The 24,790-nt window shown below is 42.9% G+C and overlaps 1 protein-coding gene across 6 annotated transcripts in view; it reads left to right on the top strand.

Annotated features, from left to right (window-relative positions):
* Positions 1–24,790, top strand: part of BTBD10 (BTB domain containing 10) — a 45,199-nt gene that overhangs the window by 14,975 nt on the left and 5,434 nt on the right. For 5 of the 6 annotated variants that reach the window (XM_032949016.2, XM_032949018.2, XM_032949017.2 and 2 more), the window contains 5 exons: positions 14,204–14,451; positions 17,938–18,259; positions 19,172–19,274; positions 22,120–22,240; positions 24,086–24,283. In XM_032949016.2, the coding sequence (XP_032804907.1) occupies positions 14,204–14,451; positions 17,938–18,259; positions 19,172–19,274; positions 22,120–22,240; positions 24,086–24,283 (992 nt within the window). Of the gene's footprint in view, positions 1–10,216; positions 10,832–14,203; positions 14,452–17,937; positions 18,260–19,171; positions 19,275–22,119; positions 22,241–24,085; positions 24,284–24,790 lie in introns of those variants that run through there. The other variant, XM_032949015.2, reaches the window with a different exon arrangement.

Raw genomic sequence — 24,790 nt, 5'->3', positions numbered from 1 at the left:
AATAAATATAATAATTAACCTGATACGATGTTTTGAGAATTTTTATCTATGATCAGACGCTAACAACTACTCAAAATTGGTGTTTTTCTGCAACAAAAAACACAAAAATTTTTGATTTGATTCAACTTGTGATATTTAAAGACGCACCCATCGGAAACCGCTCATCTTACAGATTTCGTTCTTTTTTTATTAAAAAGAACAAACCTGTATTAATTTAATTCTTTGAGGGGAAACTCCTATAATTTTACCGTTTTAGAATTATTCAGATTTGAACATTATAAAATGCATTTGTTTTCATTCACGCATGAATCCGAACTATCTCAAACAATAAAAGATAGAACAATGGTTCTCGCTTTAATTTTTTTGCAGTTTAACGCTCTTTCGTACGAAAAAAAACTGCAATGTTATATTTTGAACTGTTTCTAAATGACACTCACAAACATGTTTATGGGGCACTTAAAATCTCGAGATTTGGGGTTCTTAAAATAAAAAGTGCCGGATTTTCAAACTTTTCCTGTCTGTTCTAAAAGCTACCTATGTACCACATTTCAGCTTTCTACGTTGTCTGACGATTTTGAGACGCAGATTAAAGTCTTTATTTATATAGATGTTTGTCCTATAAGTTGAAAGTAAATTAGTATTTACATTTATAGGTAATCGTAACATAAAGGCGCAGCCCTGAAATTACTTGCCCTTGCCACTGTTGCCGTAAGGGCCTCCACTCGTAGAAGCCTTAAAAGGGTTTGTCAAGGTATTTGCCCTACTTTTCCCACACTATAGATTTATTACTATTTATTCATACCATTACTAACTTATATTGATGTTAACTGATTAATTTATGAACTGATATTTTATTAATGCATTTTATAAGAACTTATTTTCAGATAAAATTTTATTACTGACAACATTTTTTTAAAATATGCATAAAGTACGTGACATACACTTATGGATAAGAATGGCGGTCTGCTGCATTCCCCAATGGTTTTGTGGAGGTGAAGGAGACCTCACCCATTTTAATTAAACTTACAGTTTGTTCAAATTCTTGTTTACATGAACCAAATTTCCTAAAAGTCGACATTTGGCAGCGCCCACCTTGACAATTGTTAAATATGTTAAAATACAGAGGGTAGAATTGCGCAAAACGGTCATCATTTGACCTTTCTTGACCCAGTGTAAAAATCCCTGGTGTCTCCACTGTCTTCCTGTGTCAACAGTAACTAACCATTGGTGGCATTCCAGTACTGCTGCTTGAACCCACACGGGTAGGGCTTACGACTTAAATCTGATAATCGCATGTGACTAATATGTTTTCTGCAACCATTCTTCAGTGATGTCATTCTTGTATATTATTGAAACCGCTTGATCAAAACGTCAGCATCTTCAAAGTGACGTAATATATTCGTAGCAAGCTGATCAATTTGCCCGCCGACTACTCTGTAAACGAGAAGTTACTGATTACAAATGTCAGAGTTTTGGTGCTTTTACGATCAGTGTCATGAGTCGCTCACTCACTGAAGTGTGAACCGACTGTGCGGGTCCGTCCTGGTGACGTGATGACAATCGAGTGAATAGCTGACCATTGCCAATAGCACAACAATAACACAGACCACCTGTGTGTCATCATCATCGTCAGTCATCATGAATTGTGTTTTTGACCACGTGTGAGCTAATTGAGATATGGGGCCCTTTTGTAAGAGAGAGTCGGGGTGCCAAGTGCTATACAAGATATTCATAATAAAGGTTTTTGGGTTAGATCGCGTTATTTATAAATGTGTCGTAACCCTCCACCCAAAAACCTTTATTATGAATAATATTGGTCGCGAAAGCCTACGTGTTAAACTATACAAGATATGTCTGTGCAGAAAAGTGAACGCTGTAAAGAAAGCATGTTGCTTCGCAAAAATAGCATAACTAACGTATGTAAAAATCAACCAATAAAAGCAACGTTACAAATGTACATTTCACACGCACACTTTGCAATAATTCAGTAATCTACCCAACCTATTTGGTCACATACAACTAATCAAACTCATTGATTAGTTGCTATATTGGCTATAGTTGCCTGCATTATGAATTCATACCACATCTGCATACATGATTACCAAAGTGATTCAGCACCTGTAGTTAAACATTACAGGATTGGTAAGGATGACGAACACAGCACAGATGCAATACCCTGCCATTGTGCAGGAGTCATCCATGAAAATGGCTTCAGACAAAGTTTTTTTCTAAGCTTTTGGAACTTGACTGAGGAATTGTGAAACACTTCTTAGGTTGGAAGGGTTATCTAGCTTCAGGATTGAGCAACTGTTAAATGGGGTGCTTAAATATTAGTACACACCTGTTGGAACAAAAACTGAGCAATGTAAGTTCTGTGAACTGGACAACACACAGGACGTTTGTGGGCACCATCTGGGCAATGCTGGAATACAGACCATGAATGAAGCCAATATAACAAGACAGAAAATTTACAAACTTGTACAAAGCCACTCTTAGACAAGTCCATAATGTAGCACTGATTGTGATCAAGCTGTGTCATTCATCAAATCTGACCGGGCCACCTTTGCTGCCATTTTAAGATATTCCGTGTATAAATTCAACATAGCATATTGTGATTTGAAGTATTTTAGATAGTATTTAGTATATTTTGCCCTGGTAGATTTGTTTCAATGCTCTTTTCTTGCCTTGTGGGGATAGTTCAGAAATGCAGGACATCCGTTTTACAATTCAATGTTTTTTTTACTAAATTACACATGGTACAATATGATGTAATACAGTGCAAACATGTGTGAAATATATTATGCAGCTATGAAAATGTTCATCAACGTCTTTATTGACCCAATTTGAAGTGGCATTTCCATGCTTACTATTTAATGTGCTTTTGTCCCTGCGGCCAATTGTGTAGTAGTAGTAAAAACGTAGAGCAGTTTATTCCATGCTTATAGATGCATGTCTATTGTGTTTAATCACATCGGTCTTTTTATTTTCGTGCATGTTCTTTTATTGAACAATGAAAAATTATAATCCTTTAGACAGGATTGTAAAACATTCTGTTAACACTCAACCTGTGTAAATCAAGCTTCAGCATATATCCTTAAATGGTTGAAGTTTGTGCCAACATTTAATATATCATGGTTGCTGTTAAGCATTGAATGTGAAGATATTCATTTGTGTTTACTAAAAGTACGGGGATAGATTGTTGGCCCCCTCGCATGTATGGGTTTTCTCCGGGTGCTCAGCTTTCCTCCCACTTACAGTAAAATTGCTCAGTAATTGGCTGAAAACATCTTTAAATAAAAACCCAGTGCAGCACCCGCCTGAAAGAGAGTCCTACGACTCGGTGTGGCTTTCCTGGATAAACAAGTAAATACTAATTACTATTAAGTCCACTTCAAAATGAAATCTGTGACTTCCATTGGAGCCTTTTGTTACCCAAAAACCAAATCCTGAATGTGACTGACATCTTCCCGTGACGTGCAAACAAATGTAAATTTTTGATATTTTGCTGCTCTCTTGCGACACTTTGTTTCTTATGGAAACCTTCAATCATGCGTCACTGTTGGCACAAGTGGCGATGTCATTAGTAGTTCCATTGCGTCTGGGCATCGTGCCTTCACGTAACGCTGCCAGCTCCCACGTTTCAAGGCCAATGCGCCCCCTGATCATTGTGCACGCGCACCTTGGCATAGCCCAAGGGAAATTCTAATGCGGAGCTTAAGCCAATGGAGGGCAGAGGCGTGCCAAATGGTCAAATGTGTGACCCTGTGGCCATTGGCCATTTGGTATGTTTGTCTTAAGTGGAATACCCATTAGTGCTATTTGTGCAGGCTGTCTGGATCAGCGTTGCAGTGAGCGCTTAGGTTTAATTGTCTGAAAATGAGATTCTTGTGCTTCACTGGAACACAATGTTCTTCTGTCTCACAAATTCTAATGTCAGAGATAATAATAAGGAAGTAAGTGGTGTTGGAGGGAATAAATGAGTGTTTAATGTTTGATGGATAATGGAAATTTATCGTAATGTTTTTTACTTCTCAAACTCTACATGGGCAAAAATAACGTTAACACGTTAACATTGCCCGACTGTTGTATTTCTCCTTTTTCTCTTTCATCTCATTATGTTATGTTATTCGTCTTTTCGAATGTTTTATTTCTTGTATCCTTGTGCACACACATGGGCCTTCGAAGTGCAGATGATCATGCTGCCATACATCTTGGCAGGATGTTTCTTGCTTGACCACGTGTTTCGGAACGCTGCTCAGTCACGTGTTGCGTGTGTGTTTTAAAATGGCCGTTGTCTTACAAACCCTTGTCGCACAACAGCAAGTTTTCCCTTCATAGCACTGACATGAAGCGCACTTATTTGCTTGAGCCTTAAATAGTTCATCTCCCAATAGCCTGAAATTAAATGTTTGCAGTGACGCATAGCAACAGGGACATTTGACCTAGATTCTATTCTATTTTTTTAATCAAGATAATCAAATAGCTATTAATAGCAACAGGTACCAGTAATATAGATTTTAATATATTTTGTATTAATATAATACAATCAAATTACATTCTTTTTGTAATGAGTGTTGCATGATTCCATTAAGAGGCTAGACAGAGGTAATTCAGATAATTACCCACAGTATTAAATAACATTTGTGAGTATCTGAGAGTTTCACATACGTACTTCTAATAGTACACTTTCAAATGCTTAAATTTGGAAAGGATTAGGTCTGTCAACGCCAGTTGAAGTAAAATGTCTGAATTTTGAACGTGTGTAAATCATGCTAGTGCCGCGTCAGAGCTATAGTGACATTTAAGTGTACATTAGAACGCCTCTCACCTGCAATGATGTGGGGTACGAGCCTCATGGGTCCAATTATCTGTGTTATCAAATTTACTCAAATTACCAACGAAATACTACGTGGATAATAACAGATGATGAGCTCTGCTTATCCATGAAAAATTCCCGGATAAGAGAAAGCCGTTCCATAATGCAGGACGGGACAAATTGTAGTTTGTCACAGACGATGGGAAGAATAGGTGACCACATAATAGGAGTTTTGATGGACCCTACAATTCCCATGGATAATAGGAGTTTTGGGTAATAGGGTCGCAGATAAGAAGAGTTCGACTGTAAGTGAATAAAAAGTATTTCAATCTTATCCTTTTGACTTAGAGAGTCTTCTGTATTTAGGTGGTACAGAGGTATATATCAGGGATACATTATGGACAGAAGAGGGCAGTGCAACAAAATCCTTTGTTGTGCTATACTATGCTCCTACGTCCATTCTCCCTGCCTTTACCAACTCGCACTGACCAGCTTGGTGAAGTAGTCAAGTAACCCTCGCGAACTGCACATGTTGGGATTGGACCTCATCCGACAGTGAATTGCTTTACAAAGGTTGTGCCTGTATGCACGTACATTCGGTGTGGGGTGCTTTGACTAAATCCAACAGTAAATGCGGTGCTTGCAGGCATAGATGATGTTTGACGTATGTATGTAGAACTTTTTTGCGCACCGTACGTAGCCAACTGTGCTATGTATGTATGTTGAACTTCGTTAGCATCGTACGTAGCCAACCGTGCTAATTGGAGGTGAGACTGCCTCCGCCACGTTGGTTTTTCGCGCTGAACGTGGTTGTGCTGAAATTTGGGAGAGGGCGTCGAAGTGAGGAGCAGTGGGGATGAGGAGAGAGCCGTTTCTTCCAGACGCAGGTCGTGAGCTCATGGCCTCGTTTGCTCGTGGGCATTAACCACCTTGTGATGCCCTCTTTGGGAATCTGTTTGTTCGTGTAGCGAGTGCCCATAAATCCAATGCATGTTAAATGATTACGCTCAAAATGGTCCGCATAGATGCGTGCACAACCTGTTCGTACCGCTATCACCTGACCACCTCTCAGCTCGGTGGATTTTGTTTTACATCAATACATGCATTCAAAAAAGCTAGATTACAGGATTAAGCCTATAATGAGTTGGACCGTAAACCCAAGAACAAAAGAGGAACCCCCCCATCAATGAGGTAACATACCACTAAAATGGTGGTGTCTGGAATGGATCTATTCATTTTGACCTTCCAGGTTTCCCCTTGGTGAAACATTTGGACATCGTTATGACAGCTCTGGTAAGGTGACTTGACAGCAATACCCGCTTACATAGCTGGACTTAAATCTAATTGGCTTTTATCGTTAATTATTCATAACTTGATGCACTTAGGCACTTTAAATTCCGCTTGCACCTGAATCCCTGCCAAAGTGGTGTGCTGTGGGTTCTTTTCTGTTTCTTGTACCCTAGAAGGTATTTGTTTAGAGTAATGCGTTTCATTCTAATTTCATAAAGTACACAAATTAAAGTGGTAGTGGCTTTTTTATCATTGCTAGTGCGTAATGTGCCGCTGTAATTGTAACCGCTATTGTTACAAATTATTTTATGCTTTTTTCATTTGAGTGCCGTCGTGCATCGTCAAAATAAAAGTGTGCATTCACACCAGACAATTGAGCTTGTGTTAGACGAGGTTGTGCCTGGAATATGTGTTTGACCATTAATAATAACCCACAAATGCACGAAACCCAAGCACTGGCTATTTGTGCCTTTGAGTACAACCAAATTGTATTCACGGTCAGTCTTTAACTTTTAAAGAAGTACTGTAAGGCTGCCTTTTATAAACTCTTGTGCTGTCGTGTAAATGCACAAGTTAGTAGACTTTGGAAATCTCGAGAGAACGAACTTAAAATTACCAATGTGGCTAAATAAGTTGTGGTGGTGCTGTTATCTTGTTGCATGTGCCTGCTGAGTGGTATTATTCTTTTGAGAGCGATGGGGGGCATGTGGAGAAACTGGCCAGAGATGAGTGAGAATCTCACTGCTCGGATAACGTGCCCGACATACAGACATCAAACAGACTCCAGCCGGCACACTGTGCAGGGCAATTCATCTGTTGATTTGATGCTGCATGAGTGAATTAGAAAGTGTGTTAGTGATCTAATATGTAAATAGTACATGTATACGTAAAAAAGGTAAAGATGCGGCACTGCAATTTCTTACACTACTTCTAGTGGGACGACCTCCACTAGAAAGAGCTGTAGAGAGAGTCCTTCTACATGGTAATTTGGCCGACTTCAAACTGGACGGACGTCTTGTAAGATGTAGGAGTTTACCCATACTTTACCTTGCCACATGCCTTCTACCGAGTGTCCAACTGTGATGTACAAATTTACACTGCTTTTGTGGACAGAGGTGGGTGTGGGGGGTAGATTTAAAAAAAATGCCAATTGTTTCAATTGCTGCGCCAGGAGATCAAATCAAGCGAGCGACCTCTGGGCTGCAAGGGCAGTTGCCTGCAGTATTCCTGCACACACACTTATATTTTATGTTAGGGAGCAGCAGCATAGGGGTTAGCGCACTGCCCGATGAACCCAGCAACCTGAGTTCGATTCCTAGCCACGGCTCCCGGGCCAGCCCCCCCCCCCCCCTGCCATGTTAAACAATTTGCACTGACCATTTTGGTAACGTATGGTTCACAACCACATGGCTGACATTGGTGGAGGCCCATCATCCACTGTGTATTGGCAAAAGGCTATGAATAATGAATAATCTTTTATGTAGAATGTATGTTTGTGTGCGTGGCCTTTAAAGTTGTGCCACCTAATTCTCAGTGGTTCAAATGCGAGTATGGACTTAATATAAAAAAAACATTAATTCATCATTTGAGATCACAAATGCAGAGGGGGACGTTTTAATATACAAGTTATAACATGTTTGCCTGAGTAAAGCTTGTCATGCGGATTTGATAGCGAGATATTTTTTTTCCCATCTGCTTGTAGTTTAATTAGAATGTGTTGAACTTGTTAAAATAGGAAATGAAAACATTAGCGAATTTTACCGTGAACATAAGAATTGCATAATTACTGAGATGCGCACATCTGTTATTTAGCGACAAGCTGGCACCCATCCAGTGAAAAAAACATGGGTTTGATAATCACTTGCCTTGGCACTTGTCGTATGTCTTGGAAATAATTGGTTTTTAAATGCCAAATGTTACATTAATTTTGCAATGCATATTAAATAAGTGTATTCTAAAGCTGCCTAGAATTAATAAAAGACACACGTAGTGTGTTATGCTGGTTAGTGTGGGGTTGAGAGTAAGACAGGCGATCTGAATATTGTGGTTTAAATCTTAGCCTGGTTGGACTCGGCATATCAATCCTGTGTAGATAAAATGAGTAAAATAATTTTCCCGCCATAGTAATGTGGTATTTCCATCATTGTTTCATGGCGATAAACAGGAGCTGACGACTGGTCTACTGTCACTTTTTAATATAGGTAATACGAAAAGACTTGGGCAAATGCTCTGCCCGTTGCAAATGGTAAAACTGTTGACCACAGTGAATGCCTTTTAAGTGTCGTCTTTATCACATTGTGCAATAGAAGTCATAAGATTTTATTAATTTTCAGCTTAATTTTTTACGTTTTTATTTGAGCTTGTTTTGCACTTTATAAATGTTTCAGTGTCACTTGCAGTTTAAAAGGGCTATAGTAACAAAAAAACATCATTCCTCTAGTCCTCTAAATCCCAATTTGTATTTCTCAGTTTTGTGACACATTATTTTACGTACGTACATACGTTGAACTTCTTTCGCACCGTACGTAGCCGACCTTGCTCACCTGAGATGCAGTGTGAGCACACGCTTTCTCTGGCACACGTTAAGTCAGTTAACAAAGCTGTACTCATGCTAGATTTTGCTCGAGCACCTCTGCTTAGCCAAGGGTCAGTTATAACTTGAGCACACACTCTTGTGGCTGCTACCAAAACAACCGCTGGAAAACAGCACCTCGTTTGTGCCCATTCCATGCGGTGCAGGAGGAGTAGGAAGAAGGATATAATTCTGTCTATCCAACCTCTTTTGCAGTAATAGAACAGTCTCGTCCTCCTTTCAACATTCTTGCTATTCGTTGGTAATGTATGTCTTTTCAATTTTACTCCACACTCTTAAATTTATATTACCTCTTTGTATGATTTTTTTTCCACCCAAATTGAATGTTCTGGTGTGTGTGCCAGCTTTGAGTTTCACTTGCACGTTTGTGGCATGTCCTTCAGTCTGTCCCTGCAGAACCATTCCGTTTCCTTGACCGTAATGTTCAATATGTGGATCTGCCAAAATCATTAGCCTAACGTGGGATTTAGTCACTTCAGCAAGTCTGCAACCCCAGCCAAAAGTAAACCGTCGGTTTGTATTGATGGACAAAGTTAATCTTCATTTATTATTCAGGGAATTGAGCTTAGTTTCGCAACCAGATTCTCAGAGAAGAGGTACATGAAAGCAAAAACATTTTGTGGCAGACGCCAGTAACCCATATCACGGGTACAATTTGATATCCATCCCAATGGGCCACTCCTTAGCCAAGCATCATCCACCATCCGCTAACGGTTCCAGTGGCAAGTGCAAAATTAAATGGTGGAATGCACCCTGTATTTAATCTGAGCGTTATTGTTTCTTAAAAACTGCCTTGCATTTCTAACGATTGCTGAAAACGTTTATGGACTGTAATCAAGACACACCAGCAAACATGTCCCCAACGAAATAGGTATTTTCTTTTTTCCCATCGGCTGTGTTTTTTCAAGCTATGTCATTCTTGAGCTTATTCAATTGTATTTAACTCAGCAGCAGTGTTGGGTTTCAAACTTGATTTGGCGCTTTCGTGACTGCTGGAATTACTCTTTGGTTTTTTCGGTAAAGTCACGTAGAAATAAGAAATAGTAAAATTACATATTACATATACATATTACATATGTAATTTTATATGTAATATGTAATTTTTTTTATATATTACATATTTAATTTTATATGTAATATGTAATTTTATTATTTCTTATTTCTACGTGACTTTACCGAAAAAACCAAAGAGTGTTGGGTTTTTTTACACGTTAATCTGTTTAATGAAAGCTCGTGGTTTTAAGACAGAAATACACAATTCTCGGTAGATTAGGTTTTTTTCGGTTAAAGTTAACACTGAGAGGCCTTGTGGGTTTGGCGGTTTGACTGGGACAGTGCTTGATTGAAGGCGTGTACCCAGCTGCCGCGAAAGCGTCGTTTTTTTCTCTTTCCCCCGAGGCCCCTTGGGGAATTGTCCGTCACGTCGCTGAAACGACCCTCGTTCTACGTGCGGTTAATGAAAAGCGGCTGCCCCTCTAAAGTGCCCCGGGGGGGGGGGGGGGGGTCTCGCAGATGACGCCGGGTTACGCCGCGCCAACCCGGCGGCTTCTCTTCTCCGCCCCGCGCGCACAACTCTCTCTCCACTCTCGGGAGGGCCGCTCGGGCACTGTGTCCAGGCTCGCTGAATTTCTCAACACGCAGGTTTGGGTGGCGTGGCTGGTATATCTCTCCTGAGCGATCGAGGAGGCGGTGTCGATGCATTGTTTACCGCAGAGATTGTATAGCCGTGCCTTTGATACTGCCGGGATGTGGCCAGCTAAAGTGTGCCATGAAAATTGGCTGCTGAGAGGATGTGTCGAGAGGCACCACCGTGTCGTTTGCTGTAACTCATTGTTCTCTAAAAACATAGTTTAAGCTGCATATATTATATATATATTCCATTGTGTGGGGGCGTCATAACAGCGTATTGACGTGGTGCCTCTCTTTAATATAGAAAAGGGTTGGTGGGTAGTAAGCCCCAGAAGCCTCTGGAATGGGTGGTAGTGTCCTGTAATGCAGCGTCCTTTTGAAGACGACTGCTGTGAGGAGACCTCTGAGGCCTCAGGGGGCCTGTGCTCCTGCTGTGGCCTGCTGTTCCTGATGCCGCTGTTCTGGGCAGCCTGCAGTGTGGGCCCACATGGCTGTCCTGAAAGGTACCGAACTCGCGCCGCTGTGCACACTTTGATTTAAAAAGAAAAGCAACAACGATGTTGTTGCGTTGAGTTCCATCCATCAGCTTCAGAATGAAAATTGTATTGCGAGCAGCGGATGATAACAAAACATTGTTTCATCAAAATATGTGACGTTTGCTTCTTAAAAATTTGTCGCTGGATGAGGAATCAGAATTGTGTGAGTCTTTCATCACATCCCATGAATTCACTTGTTAATCTGTCAACATATCGTGCAGTCTTCATGTTGATGCCTTGCGCGGTGAAGAAAGAGGTTATGTCTCGCCATGCTGTTGCCTCGTGTTTGAGGGGCGTGTTAACGCTAGGACTTGTGCGTGCACGTTTTATGTCTCGTGCGCACATTCACAAGCTTTTGTGCACATGTGCAGAGTGGATTCAACATCGCTTCTAAAATGAGTTTGGTACCAGAGGCAATAAACGAAACACCCTGCTGGACATAAGCGCCTACTGTTTTAAACCATAATTGTCCAATACTTGCGTTACCAGATACTGAGAGTGCAGCATTTCCAATAAATCAATAGTATATTTAAGAGCGTTTAGAGGCCACTGTATAGCTGGGGTTTGTTGTACCAAACTGACGCAAAATCCTTGGGGCGGTAATGGTGATAAAAGCTGAGTCGTAGACTTGGCAAATAATTTCCTCTGCCACCAGAGATTAAGTTTGATCAAATTATCTCAGATTAATATTGAGAAATAGTTTGTAGGTCTATTTCTGTGCCTAAAACATATACGCATTTGAACCTTATGGCGGGACCCCGGGGTCCCGAATAAACGGAAGTCAAAATCGCAATTAATTAATAATTCTTTGCCGACTCTGTCCCACCGTGCACATAACAGCCGCGACCCACCATAAATCAATCCTCTCGTTCTTCACCAAGCACCCGTCGTTGCCCAAATTGCCGTAGTCATAAACAAAACTTTGAAACTTTGATTAGCGCATCGTGTAGAGCTCGTCGAGAGGAATAGATTTGCCGTATCGTTCGCATTCAACAGACATAAAATTACGTCGCAACGCAGTTTATGCGAGAGCCGGGGGCTTATGGGACCCCAGAGGCCCGCCATAAGGTTCATTTGACGTTATCCTCTTTGAATCATAATTCGAATTTGCGACCACATGATATTCCTGAAAGCAGGCAGTGATGACGGATCAAGCGGTTTTAGTCACGGGGTGGGGGGGGTGGATGGTGGTTTAGGGAATAAAGGCATCACACGCTTATGAATTCAGACTGAATTGAATATCGTTATTAACATTCGTGTAAATTGCCTCGGTGTCCACTGGCAAAATACATTCTGTACCCAAGAGGGTGTCCTACCTGGTTAAATAAAAGACCAAACTGCCTGCCTGTTCAGCCGCCCGCTGTGAAAAAGCGTTGTGAGAATACAGTGAGCGCTGCTCATGCTCTCAAACCCGACGTTAAGTGCAACAGCAGCAGCCGCAACAGCAGCAGCAGCCACAACAGCAGCAGCAACAGCAGCAGCACAGGATGCTTTTGTCACAGCAGTGATCGTAGAGACCGGGCATGCGGTCGCACGATCGTGGGAGGGAGCCACCCCCCGCGTACAGCCCCCAAGGTAGGTGCAAGGCTCTCCTAAGAATTCTGCAGCACCCTGTGTTAAGGCCAACTCCCTCCAAAGCCCTGCAGGTGTATGACTTGCCTGCATGCGTGCCTGCGTGTGCACGTGCCACAAATGTCACGTATAGCATCAAAGCCCCCCCCCCCCTGTTTACCTTGCTTTAGAAGGCTCTCTGGGTTTTAATTCTTTGTGGTTGCTGGTTTTTCCTCCTTGTCTCGAGTTTAAATTGTTTTGCGGGTTGGTAATGTGGGTGTGTGGATTTCACACGTGCTTTGTTTGTCACAGTGTTAATTAGTTTTGCAGCTAAAAATAGTTTTTGTTTTTCGAAGATGTTGAGGGCATTTAAATGTCTTGACAGCTTTCCAGAGGATTTGGTGGAGCTGATTTCTGTTATGATGTAAGCATTGTTGACTGCAAGGGAGTATATTTAGGGAGGTTGTTTTGCATGGGGTGGAACATTGACACATTAGCTCGAACGATGTTATGATCCCAGCTACCCGAGGTCAGTTTTCGGCCATGGTTAACAGCAGTGGCGAATGATGTTTGAATCGGTCCTGGACCCCCTTCACTAACCTGCATTTACTAGTGTGGAGAAGTATGATCAAACAAACCCCGTGATTGAAACAGTGTAAGGGAGGCCTTCATTTAGCAGTGTAGTGATAAACGGCTGTAAAGTATTATGCGTGTTATTTTATATCTGCTCTGTTATTCACTTAATACAGTATTACAGTGGCACTTGCAGTGTATATTTGTTCGTACTTTTTTGTAAGCAACTAATGTAGTGTTTAATTATGTGGTACTGTGCCAGTTGTATTAACATTATCTGCCATGATTTATGCCTGTGGTGTAGATGGGTGCTGAATACAGATATGAACAGCTGTGAGTGCCTCACTTTGCTAAAAATGTCATATGTTAGTGCAAACTGAAGGCTATGCATGCTACCATGGTTCATGTGTACAAGCACTCCCACATTTGGGGAATTACATTGCCTTGCGAATATCAGGTAAACAAATCCCCGAGCAATCATTGTAAGTGTGGGATATTGCATATGCCAACCATTTGTTTTTGTGTCGTGTCTTGAATTTACCAGGGTGAACACAATGTCGTGGTAAACATATTTCATTGGTTTATGGAGCGCATTACATTTGTTTAATCCGTCACGTGTTAAAGCTCTGTTAAGGAAAATTAACGGCAAGTGTGATTTACTTTGCAATGAGCAGTTTTCTTCGTTGTCATCAGCATGTTCATTGAAACGTAATGCATACGTATTTTTTTCCCTGTTTATTTTTCTTGTGTTTACAATGAACTCGTGTGTCAACAACTTTCCAAATGGAGGAAACTGTAATCGGAGCCCGATAACTCCACTCCAAATGATGGGATGGCATCAGAATTGTTGTTTGCTTTTTTTGAGGCCACCTGTCTGCTCGCGTTAACATTCACACGCGGCTCGCCTGGGACCTCGGAGGCAGCAGTGAGGGCCAAGCTGCCCGCACGGAGGTCAGACCGCAGTGTCGTCTGGAGACAGCGCCAGCAATCAAAGCGATTTCTGTTGACCTTTGATGGACGTGCAATGCGCCAGATCCACCTTTGTTAACGGCTCGTGCCGAACACGACAACGTGACGAGCCTGCTGCAGAAAAATCCTTCATGCGTTAGTGCGCGTTCTGAGGGTGCCGATCGGACCGTAATTGGCCTCGGTATTAACCTCTTCCGTTCTCTGTTCTCTTTCCGCCCGCTGTCATTGTCGTGCGTGCGCGTGCAGTGCCTCATCGCGAGTAGTGAAGAACGTGGGCGATCAGCTGAATAGGATGAGCCTTCACGGGACTGGCAACGTGGGTGCCAACGGCGGCGGCAGTGGCGGAGCTGGCGGCGGTGGGAACGGGCCGGAGCGCTCGAGAGACCGCTGCCGCTCCAGCGACCGCTCACGCGACTCCTCCCACGAGCGTGCCGAGGGGCAGCTCACGCCCTGCATCCGCAACGTGACGTCGCCCACCCGCCAGCGCCCGCCCGGTAGGTGCTCGCTTGATCCTGCGCGGTCGATTGACCACCGCCGCACCCAGTCGCTCGCTCCGATGTCCGTCGGTTCGTCGGGTCGCTCGTTTGTTTGGCTTCTGCCGGGCCGCGGTGGCTGAGCACAAGGGCATTGGCACCTCGCGTAACATATCAAAGGCTTACACGGGCACCAGAACGGCTCTGTTAAATAATGCAGTACAAGATTGTGGTAAGCTGCAGGGAGGCGCTACATGGGGACTTAAGTTGAATAGAGGGCCCATTCATATGTCATATGTACACGATGTACTTTTCTTCCCTACTTTTTTTTGTAAAATAAAATACAGATATGGTGCTTAATTTCATGCGTTGTCTAGCAGACATTATAAGATTTCCCACAGGCTACTATTGCTGTCCATTTTGTCACACCCAGATAATGGGTTGGTGGTACTCATCGCCTGAGAATTGCAGTGGTTAAGTGAGTGAAGGAAGCAGCCGGTGATGGCCTTTGGACAATTTGGCAGTACATGTGCAGGTAGTAGGTTTCCTGAGTTGGGTGGCGGGGGGTCCGCATTGGTGCAAGGCAGGAGGCTTGGTGCATCTGCATTTGGGCTACGGCTGGGAGACTGAAATGCTTGGAAGTCATCCTACTCTGCTGCTGGCCCATGGAAAGATCTGCATTGTAATTCGATGCTTTTGCACCCCCCCCCCCTGCCGTACCCTGTCCATGAACATTAGCCTGGCCGTTCCCAAACTGTAAGAGGCAACCTGATTTGGCAAACCTGTCTGAGAGAGGTTTTTCTGGGTCACTGGGGCTGTGTGTAATGTACCGTTGGTCTTGCGGAGTACATTAGACGCGGAAAAAAACAGATTAATCTATGGCTTAATCACCACATTAGAATGTACGCTTACATGAAAATAACATTACATTGTCACCAAACAACTTGAAAAGTAGCGTTATAGAGTAATGTTAATGTATTTAATAATATGTTCTAGCAACACATTTGTAAATAATATTTTATAAATGTTTACTGCAACAAACAATCACATCTAAATAACACCTGTGTGATTTGTTGTTCAAAATCATTTGAATTCTTTAATAGATTGTAATAGTCTGCATTTGCTGCAATTAGGATAAGTCACACTTGATTGATAGTATGACATTAACGTGACTTTATGGCCACTCTGAGAAGCAGTTCCACTGAAAATCCTTGTTGTTAATGCCCTCTGTGGCTTCATCATGCTCACTGCAGCCCCACACCGTTCTGTCGTCTAATATAGTAAAACAAAATCTTGTCCACCACATCAGTGATGCGGCATATTTCAGATTTCAAATTCACCCTGGTGTGCGTCCACAACAACGGTGACTCAAAAGAAGCTGACAAAGAACAGCGGTTGAGCATATTGAATGCAAAACCAAACGGCACTGGATCATTCGACCGACAGCAGAGAGCGGTGGTAAAATTGAAGAGGGAATGGACGCAGCCGTGTTTCACGCCTGATTTATCGCGGCGCTGCCCAGCATCACGTCTGGCCAGAAAAGATCAGTCGGACTCCTAGGCACAGATTTACACTCAAAAGGCATTTTTTTTTAGCACCCCAGCCTCCCAAGGAAAGAAAAACACCAGAATGGTCGGTGTGACACATTTGTGACTAGCGGGAATCTAAAAAAAAAAATGTTCATGCAGTAATAACGTGCATTGCCGGGGCCCGTTGGCTGGGAGTGTCGCTTGGCGGTGAGCGATTCCTGAGCCGTCGCCAATAACAGGGTCAGCCGCGTGAAGCTCATTTCCATGCATGGCGCGGCGGCGGTGGTGGCGGCTACGGCTGCAACGGCAGTCTGGCACAGTTTCGCTATTAATCATCACCACCGTCTGAGAAGTTCCGTGAGCATTCGTCCAGCTAAAACCAATAAAAATCAACCTTACGTAATTTTTGTGGCCGTAATCTCATGTTAAATATGTTCTCAGTTGGCCGTTTGTAATTTCGATTTTCCTCATTTTATGTGCACAGTTTTTTTTTAGAGAACACTATCAATATTTAATGCCGCTGCTTTGGTTCCCCGAATGCATTCACGGCAGGAGTCTGTTTAATGCCATTGCGCTTTTTTTGGTCTTGGCTGCTGATTATATTGCACGTTGATGGGAACACGTGTTTATAATCTAATTTCGTACAGTTTATGTACAATAGTGAAAAGAAATGCTTTACGAGCTTGCTTAGTTGACGGGTCTTTTTGTTTGTGATTCTACCTAAGTTGATGGAATGGCTTTAACAGTGGCTGCGACCATCCCGTCTACCACGTGAGGTAGCTGATTATAGGTTTTGTCAAACCCTTTGCTCTAAATGCCCCTGCGTTCACAGTGTCTCTTAGGGCAAGCTGTGGGTAGAGGGTAAATGGGCACTGCAGTCCTTGCATCCCACACCTTCAAGCGCCCCTTTATCAGCGAGGCTTCACCACACATGTGCACAATGCAGTGCAATATTTTAACCAGGGTAATAGACATTGTGCATGTTAATTGTTGGCGGGGGGGGGGGGGATGGCACCGTGGGCTGGATGTGAGAGTCGTTGTAGCTGCTTCCTTGCCCTCCCAAAAGGTGCGGCATTTTGGAGCTGTGTGCAGAAAGAGTTTAATTTTGTACATGAAAACCTAGCTAAGGTGTTTTGTTGATTAAAAAAAAAGTGTCTCGGGACACTGCATTACATTCCTCGTTGTTTTTTTTACGTAAGTGGTGATGCTGATGATGATGCGTTTGTGCTGGCGCCGTCACTAGGAGCTCCGTATTTACGTTCGTCTTTTGTATTAATAATTTATGCATGAGCATCGCCACTGGGAATTCCTGAGGATAGAGCAACACTGCCATCTGAAGCTTTGGAAATATTTAGAAATTATTACTTTTAAAAATGTAAATCAAGAACACCGATTTTAATCCATAAGTGTTTTTTTGGGTAAGATCGCGTAAATATAAATGTGTGTCGTTTAACCCACCACCACCCGACAAAGCCAATTAGTAAGGTTTGTCACATAAACAAAACATGCCACTCCCATTAACTTATTAACGAACCCTGCTGCTGTTTAAACGTAACGGAGGATATAAAAACAGATTTCTTCCTAGGCTGTTTTCCAGGCTGCCTGCCACATTTTATTTCCTTAATGAGAAAAAAGCCTTTTCGATCTTGGTTGGCCAACTCCATCTTAGTAATCTAGTGACACCAGTACAGTGCCATTGAAAAACAGAGACAAGTAAAATCACTTTTGTGCCGCAATGGATTTAACCTCAGCACATACCTACAGAGTAAGACCTATTTTTTTGTTTTAATACAATATCTTTTGTAGACGGGCACCTGCTCACATGTAAAGAAGCCACCTCCAACAGACGTTCCGTAGCTCAAGGCCACTTCAAATGAATGTGTGAAAACATTCCAGGGGGCCCCTGCTCCCCCGCCCCCCGCCCGCAGCAGCCGCGAGCTTAAAGGGAGGTGTGTGTGTGTGTCTGCGTTGGTGTCAGATCGCGGCAGCGGGGACGGTGGGCGAGTGTCGCGGCCGTCGAGCCCGCGGCCGACGCGGGCGTCTCCGCCTTGCACGGCCGGCGGGGCGTGCGGGGCTCGTGCCAAGGAGGACATGGTGGTGATGTCTTTGGAGAGCCACAAGGACGGCGGTGGTATCATCATGGGCAGCGGTATCGGCGGCAGCATCTGCGGCCCCAGCATGGGCCTGGGCCTGGGCCGAAGCGTGCGCGGTCACGAGCGGGTGACGCTCATCGTGGACAGCACGCGATTCGTGGTTGACCCGGGAATCTTCACGGCTCACCCCAACACAATGCTGGGCAGGTGAGCGTGGTATAGGGGCAACGTTGGGTCCAGCTGCGAATCTTTTTAATACAGAACTGCGAGTGAATGCGACGTTATATTGTATCACACTGTCCTGCGTCAGTATGTAAGCATGAGCTGAATCTGATTTTCTGCCGATGGCATGAGTAAAGTGTTTTGAATGTTTTGAGCTGTGCCATGTCTTCAAAATACTGTTTATGGTAGCCATGTGCTCATTGCCCAATACCTTAACTTATTTTGTATTGTTTATTTGGTTCTCCAGTACATATTTTCAGATATCTTGTACGAAGAAGATATGATCGGTTGAGTTCACAGTTTTGTGCATGTGGATTAATTGGGTTTTCGTAAGCAATTTAAAAGTTTAATGGATAACTTAAGAAACACTAATTTCTTAAATTGTCTTCTGCAGTGCTCTGTGAATTATTTCACATGTACAACAAATGTTGTAATGCAGAACTGCGAGGATTTGTATACTGCTTATATTGCTTTGTTATAGGTATTTCGATGCATTGATTAAATCATTAATGTTGATTCTTAAGATGATGATGCATTCGCACGTGTAGGAATATATATTTTTTTCAATTCGCAATGAGGTGTATGGAACGAGTTCTAACCCCCGCAGGCATATTTGCAACTGCATGTTCTAACGTTTAATAAAGTAATATACTCATACAAATTATAATTCGGGATCGTAACAATTGTTGGTGAATCATTGCACCTCTAATATTCGATATTTATGAACAGTTAGATTGCTCGTGAAGTAAAAAAAAAATTCAGATGGAGGGCCAGGCATACACAGTAATACTAAGGGTACATCGCACACACGACTTCAGACAGAAGCCTGAAGCCATTCATTCTTCCGTTTGCAATAACGACCCGCTCTCTGTGTTTTGTTTATGTTTTCTTTTCCAGGATGTTTGGCTCTGGACGGGAGTATAACTTCACACGGCCGAACGACAAAGGGGAATACGATGTCGCAGAAGGGATCAGCTCCACAGTCTTCAGAGCAATCCTGGTGAGAGAGAGTGGTGTCGGACTGGCAGGCAGCGAGCACAATTCACGCTAATGTCTTTTAGATTAACCAACATGAAGTAGCGCTGCGTAGCGTGAGTGTGTGTGCATGGTAGATTGCCTTATAAATCTTTCCCATAACTCACCAGATTTTGCCAATATCAACAGACGTGATTTGCCTTTGTAGTTCGTAAAATGCAGAGAGATTCTTATTTTCCTTCGTTTTTTTTTCCTCGTAGAACGCTTTCAGCCAAATTAAATTTCGTTGGAATTACAATTCTGTCGCATCAGCCCTTGCACAAGCTGCGTAAATCTGCTGACTGAGATGCAGCGTTCCCAAGTATTCTGATGGTAACTGTGTTTTGTTCGTGAGAGCTGTGCTTTAGCTTTGAACACGAGTTGTTTGTCATGCGTGTCAGGAGGAGCTGCACCTGGCACGAGTCAACGACACAACCAACCTCTCCTTTGAGTCCAGTGTTATCCTCTTTCTGTCTGCATGCCTTCCTTTGATTTATATCGGACATGGCTGCACGAGTTAAGCTCCATAGACTCAGCTCATTATTCACACCGTATTCTTGCCCGAGTAATAAGAGTTTGTTGGCACTGACATTAGGAAGCCACTGGAGCTATGCACTTTTAAATCTAGATTGAAAACACATTTCTTTGGAACTGCTTTTTGTGTTTAGTTTTTGTTGTCCTTCCCCCGCATCTCCGATTAGCGCAGTTGGCTACACACGGTGTGAAAGAAGTTCAACATACATACTACAAGAACAATATCTCTTGCAAAGGCAGGCATTTGGTTTTAATAGCATTCAGGAGGTACTCAAAAGACGATGTGTTGTCGGGCTTCATCCCACGGACGAAGCAGACGTGTAGAATTATATTTTCCTTGACTTGTTTTTTGTTTTCAAGTGACAAATTGTTGGAACTGCAAGAACAATATCGATGCAAAAATGTCCGCACTTGGTACATTGCTTCTCCATCTACTTGCACGTTTACAAAAAAAACGCCTGTGACAGATAAAGTACATCTTTACTTTCAGCAGCTGTTTGTATGTTCTGAATATCCTGAAAGCGGTAAGTCTCAACTTCAAACAAAACACTGGGGGTTTTTTTTTCCCCTGGCGGAAATTTCCATCGCTTTTGGGGCCCGTCAGAGCGCATGTGACACCCTCCCTCACCGGAGGCCTCTCAGTGCTTTCATGCCTTGCTGCCCAGGATGAGGGATAAAGATGTAGACCCCAGCACTAAGGATAGCCCAGTCTAGAGGTTTTCTATCTTGGAGGATGAGGAGGATTCGGCTTCAAGGAAGTTCAAACCTCGTGTCCTGCTCTTTGTGAGTGCAATGCATCACTGTACTAGGAGTATGGATGAATGTGGAAGTTTTGCAGAGGCGTGGAATAGAAAGACAATGTTTTTTAAGTCGACCATGTGACAAATTAACCACACTTTATTTAGAGTGTTCTGTACGAGAGAGAATGACCTAAATGTGGTGTGCACAACACTTCAAGACCAACCGTTTTGTATGTTTGGACTGCCCTGGTACACAAGAACCCCTGAATGTTTTCCTTCCAGTTGGTGAATGTAAACCAAAGTTTTATTTCTTTAATAAATTGTGAGGTTGCATGATACTTTCTTGGGAGTTGGATGTTTACTGAATGTCTGCAGCTGGAAAAAAAATACTTTTATTTTCTTAACTGGCTTAAGGATAAACTCATGATTCATGTGCAGTGCCTTGGCTATAGCATTGAACACCAGAAGATTACTGTGTCGAGGCACGCGACAGAACGTGGTGTTGGGGTTCACGTGCATGTGCCGGCTTGCAGTTCGTATCCCCTCGTGACTGACGTATTTTTTTTCGTTAAAAAGAGACCTTGAAGTTCTATTTAACCTGCGTTGTGGCTTTTCGGTATTGCGACGCCGTCCTTGCATCAGAAAAACGTCTCGACAGACAACAGCGGCTCCAAAAACAACCTGTCACGTGCTGTCCTTGGCATTTGCACGGCCCATCTAGCTTCGCTAAAAACTTTGCACCGGCTCACCAACAAATCAAGAAAAAAATTATACAAAATCACTATTCTCTGTGGCAACCAAGCTCTCTATCTCTCAAGGTCTCACGCAATAGCTCTCAACCTCTCTTATTCCATTGACCACAGCAAACCGGTGCCGAGTTCACGTCGAATGGTCTGCTCCTCGTACCCAGAGCCAGTTACTGCCTTGATTGAGCGCCGTTTCTCTGTAACTGCACCGGCCATCTGGAACTTTCTCCCGCTGCACACACGCATCAATACAAGTACCATCCTTCTTCCATGAAGCTGCAACTCAAGGCTCTCACTTGTTCAGGCTGGCGTACGAGGGACTTTGAGCTATGGCTCCATGCCTCTATGATTTTGAAATTGAGTGATGCGTCTGATTTGTGAAATGTGTGCCCTCTACATTGTTTATTATTGTTAGCACTCCACCATAGTCACACAATGAAAATTGCACACAATTTTAAATTATTATGACACCTACTGGCATTATTACCTCACTATAAAAATAAGCCACTGCTATTTTAATTCACTAATTTCACATCCACCCGTGTTTCTTCCAGCTATGTTTTGCATCACTAAAGAATAAGCTTTGACGATTTATGGAATGGCTTGCAGCCAATCGTGTATGAAAATAGGTGGAACTTTGAAGCAAATTCTCTCCACGGACTACTTTCCTTCCTCTGAGTGGAACACAAAGTATTTTTTAAGGAATTTATGTCAGCGTGTGCGCGTATGCACGACGTACGATGAAGGTGTATGCTTCCTTGATGCAAGTTAACATTTCTGATTTGTCTTTAATCCCATGTCTTAAAAACAGGATTACTACAAGACTGGAATGATTCGGTGCCCAGATGGGATTTCCATCCCGGAGCTGAGAGAGGCATGCGACTATCTGTGCATCCCCTTCGAGTACAGCACCATCAAGTGCCGCGATCTCAGTGAGTAGTCCTGCCCCTACAGTGACATTATCCCAGCCGTGTTGCTCCTTGGAAATAATCCTCCTAGTCGTTCTCTTTCTAGGTCCGATTGAAGGTGTACATGTACAGCCTTGGCAATAGTCATCTCCCCAAACACATCTACTACCGTCGTTGAATAGTTATTGTTTATGAATCAGTATTTTAAATCAGTTTAGCATGTAGGCTTTCGCGACCAATATCCATAATACAGGATTTTTGTCGTTAGGTCGCGTAAATATATACAAGTGTCATTAAACCCGCCACCATCCGACAGCCAATTAGTAAGGTTTGTCATGGAAACAGAACATGCCAATTTGTTACACCGGTGTGCTCTCCAACGCACCGCTGTGCTCTCCAACACACTCCAACACACTCCAACACACCGGTGTGCTCTCCAACACACTCCAACACACCGGTGTGCTCTCCAACACACTCCAACACACTCCAACACACCGGTATGCTCTCCAACACACCGGTATGTTGCACTAGTAGCGAATTGGCACGTTCTATTCCCGTGACAAACCTTACTAATTGGCTGTGTCGGATGGTGGCAGGTTTAACGACACTTTTATATGTTTACGCGATCTAACCCAGAAAGACCTGTATCATGGAGTCTTTTTAATGTTTTAAGAGAAGCAGAGCAGACACTTACTGCTAATAGGCCCTTGGAGCCCTTGACTCTGAATAGATTCTGTCACCAGTGAATTATGGGCTTTGAGGGAGGTGGGCAGAACATTGCAGGCACTACTACATGTGGTGATGCCCAGGGTAAAGTGAAGGCCGTATTGCGCACTACGATGCAGCATTGGCCACCTCCAATTAGCACGGTTGGCGACGTACGTTGCGAAAGAAGTTCAACATATGGGCCAGAGTAAATGGCTTGCCGTAGCGATATGGAAATGAGAAGCAAATTAATGTAGCTCATGTTTACATTTCACTTGGTACACAAGCTTTCAAGTCATAAAAAATGAAATCGCTTTTCCTCGATGATACATATACATTTGTGTGTGTATGTATTCCGGTTGAATTAATTTGAGTATATGGTTCTATTACATTTATTCAATATCTTAGTACGCTGAAATTTACTGGCCTTCATCATCTTAATTACCAGTGGTGATCAATACTCAATCAATGTTAAATACTAAAAATATAACATTTCCTATGATAAGTTCACAGTTATAATGGTCCTTTCCTTCATAGAGATGTAATGATTCAACAATTAAAATGTTCTTTGATCATGATAATCGAACTGTGCTTGTAATAATTACTCCTTATTTATGTATTTATACCACTGTTTTCCATAGCTTGATAACACATAGTCTGCATAGTCCACAAGGGCGTACAAATATTACTGCATTATATCATTAGTAAGTATGTTGAGGTCTCTTATAAATTATATATCTATTTTTTGTCAACGAGTTATCGCCTGGTTCTGAATGGCAAATGTTGAATCAATGTGATTATAACAGTGACAGAGATAGAGCAGTAGTGTACTGATTAGCGCACTGCGCTACAAACCCGGTGACATGCATTCGATTCCCAATCACAGTTAATATCGATGGCAAATCATTAGAATCGGTACAACCCATGCCTTCTCAGCGTGTTCAATTATGCTCATAAAACCCCAATGACTGACATGGCATTGGGAGTTCTTCATCCAGCAGTGGGTTGACGGGGGCAGTGATTATTATTTTTTGGGCGGAGGTTATTATAAACCATCATGATGATGATAATAACAATATGACATTAGACAAGGGCCACAAAAGAGTGCATGGTGTGGGCGAGGGGGAACCATCCCTGACGCACGTGTTCCGTTACGCCCCGCAGGCGCCCTGATGCACGAGCTGTCCAATGATGGGGCACGGCAGCAGTTTGAGTACTACCTGGAGGAGATGGTGTTGCCGCTGATGGTGGCGAGCGCGCAGGGCGGCGACCGCGAGTGCCACATCGTCGTGCTGACCGACGAGGACGTCGTCGACTGGGACGAGGAGTACCCGCCGCAGATGGGGGAGGAGTACTCACAAAGTAACGTGCACACTCGAGCTCCCGCACGCACACACTCCTCGTTAACGCTTTCCAGAGCGAGTATAAAAGCGTCAGTTATGCAGTCGCACTTACATCAGTTCTGTAATGGGGGAGGAGGGGGGGCGTGATAAGTCTCAGAAAGATGATCCAATGCAAAAGAAAATATAGTTGCAGTTTGGATTATACCTTCGTGTAAAACCTGTCTAATTGATCCAAGGGTTGTTCACATTTTGGCAATAAAGCCAGCACTAAAGGGATTGTCCTTGATGGCCAAGGTGATGATGTCATTGTTTGACGTCATCTCATCATACAGCTTAAAATGTAATTTTGTAATCGAATTACTTGCAACCACAAATGCTGGAAAACTAAATCTTTGCAGGCACATTATTTTTATTCCACTTTTCCATGTTGTTTTTTCCTCCATAAACTGCACCAAATAAATCTGTCAGTTGAACCCAAGTGGAACAAATCTATTCCATATATTTTTTAACCACTTGTAAATTGCGT

This window comes from Petromyzon marinus, chromosome 7 (assembly GCF_048934315.1).
Source record: "Petromyzon marinus isolate PM22_M1 ecotype Great Lakes invasive population chromosome 7, UKy_Petmar_22M1.pri1.0, whole genome shotgun sequence".
In the NCBI taxonomy this organism is placed as follows: Eukaryota; Metazoa; Chordata; class Hyperoartia; order Petromyzontiformes; family Petromyzontidae; genus Petromyzon; species Petromyzon marinus.
This window is presented reverse-complemented; position numbering and strand designations above follow the sequence as displayed.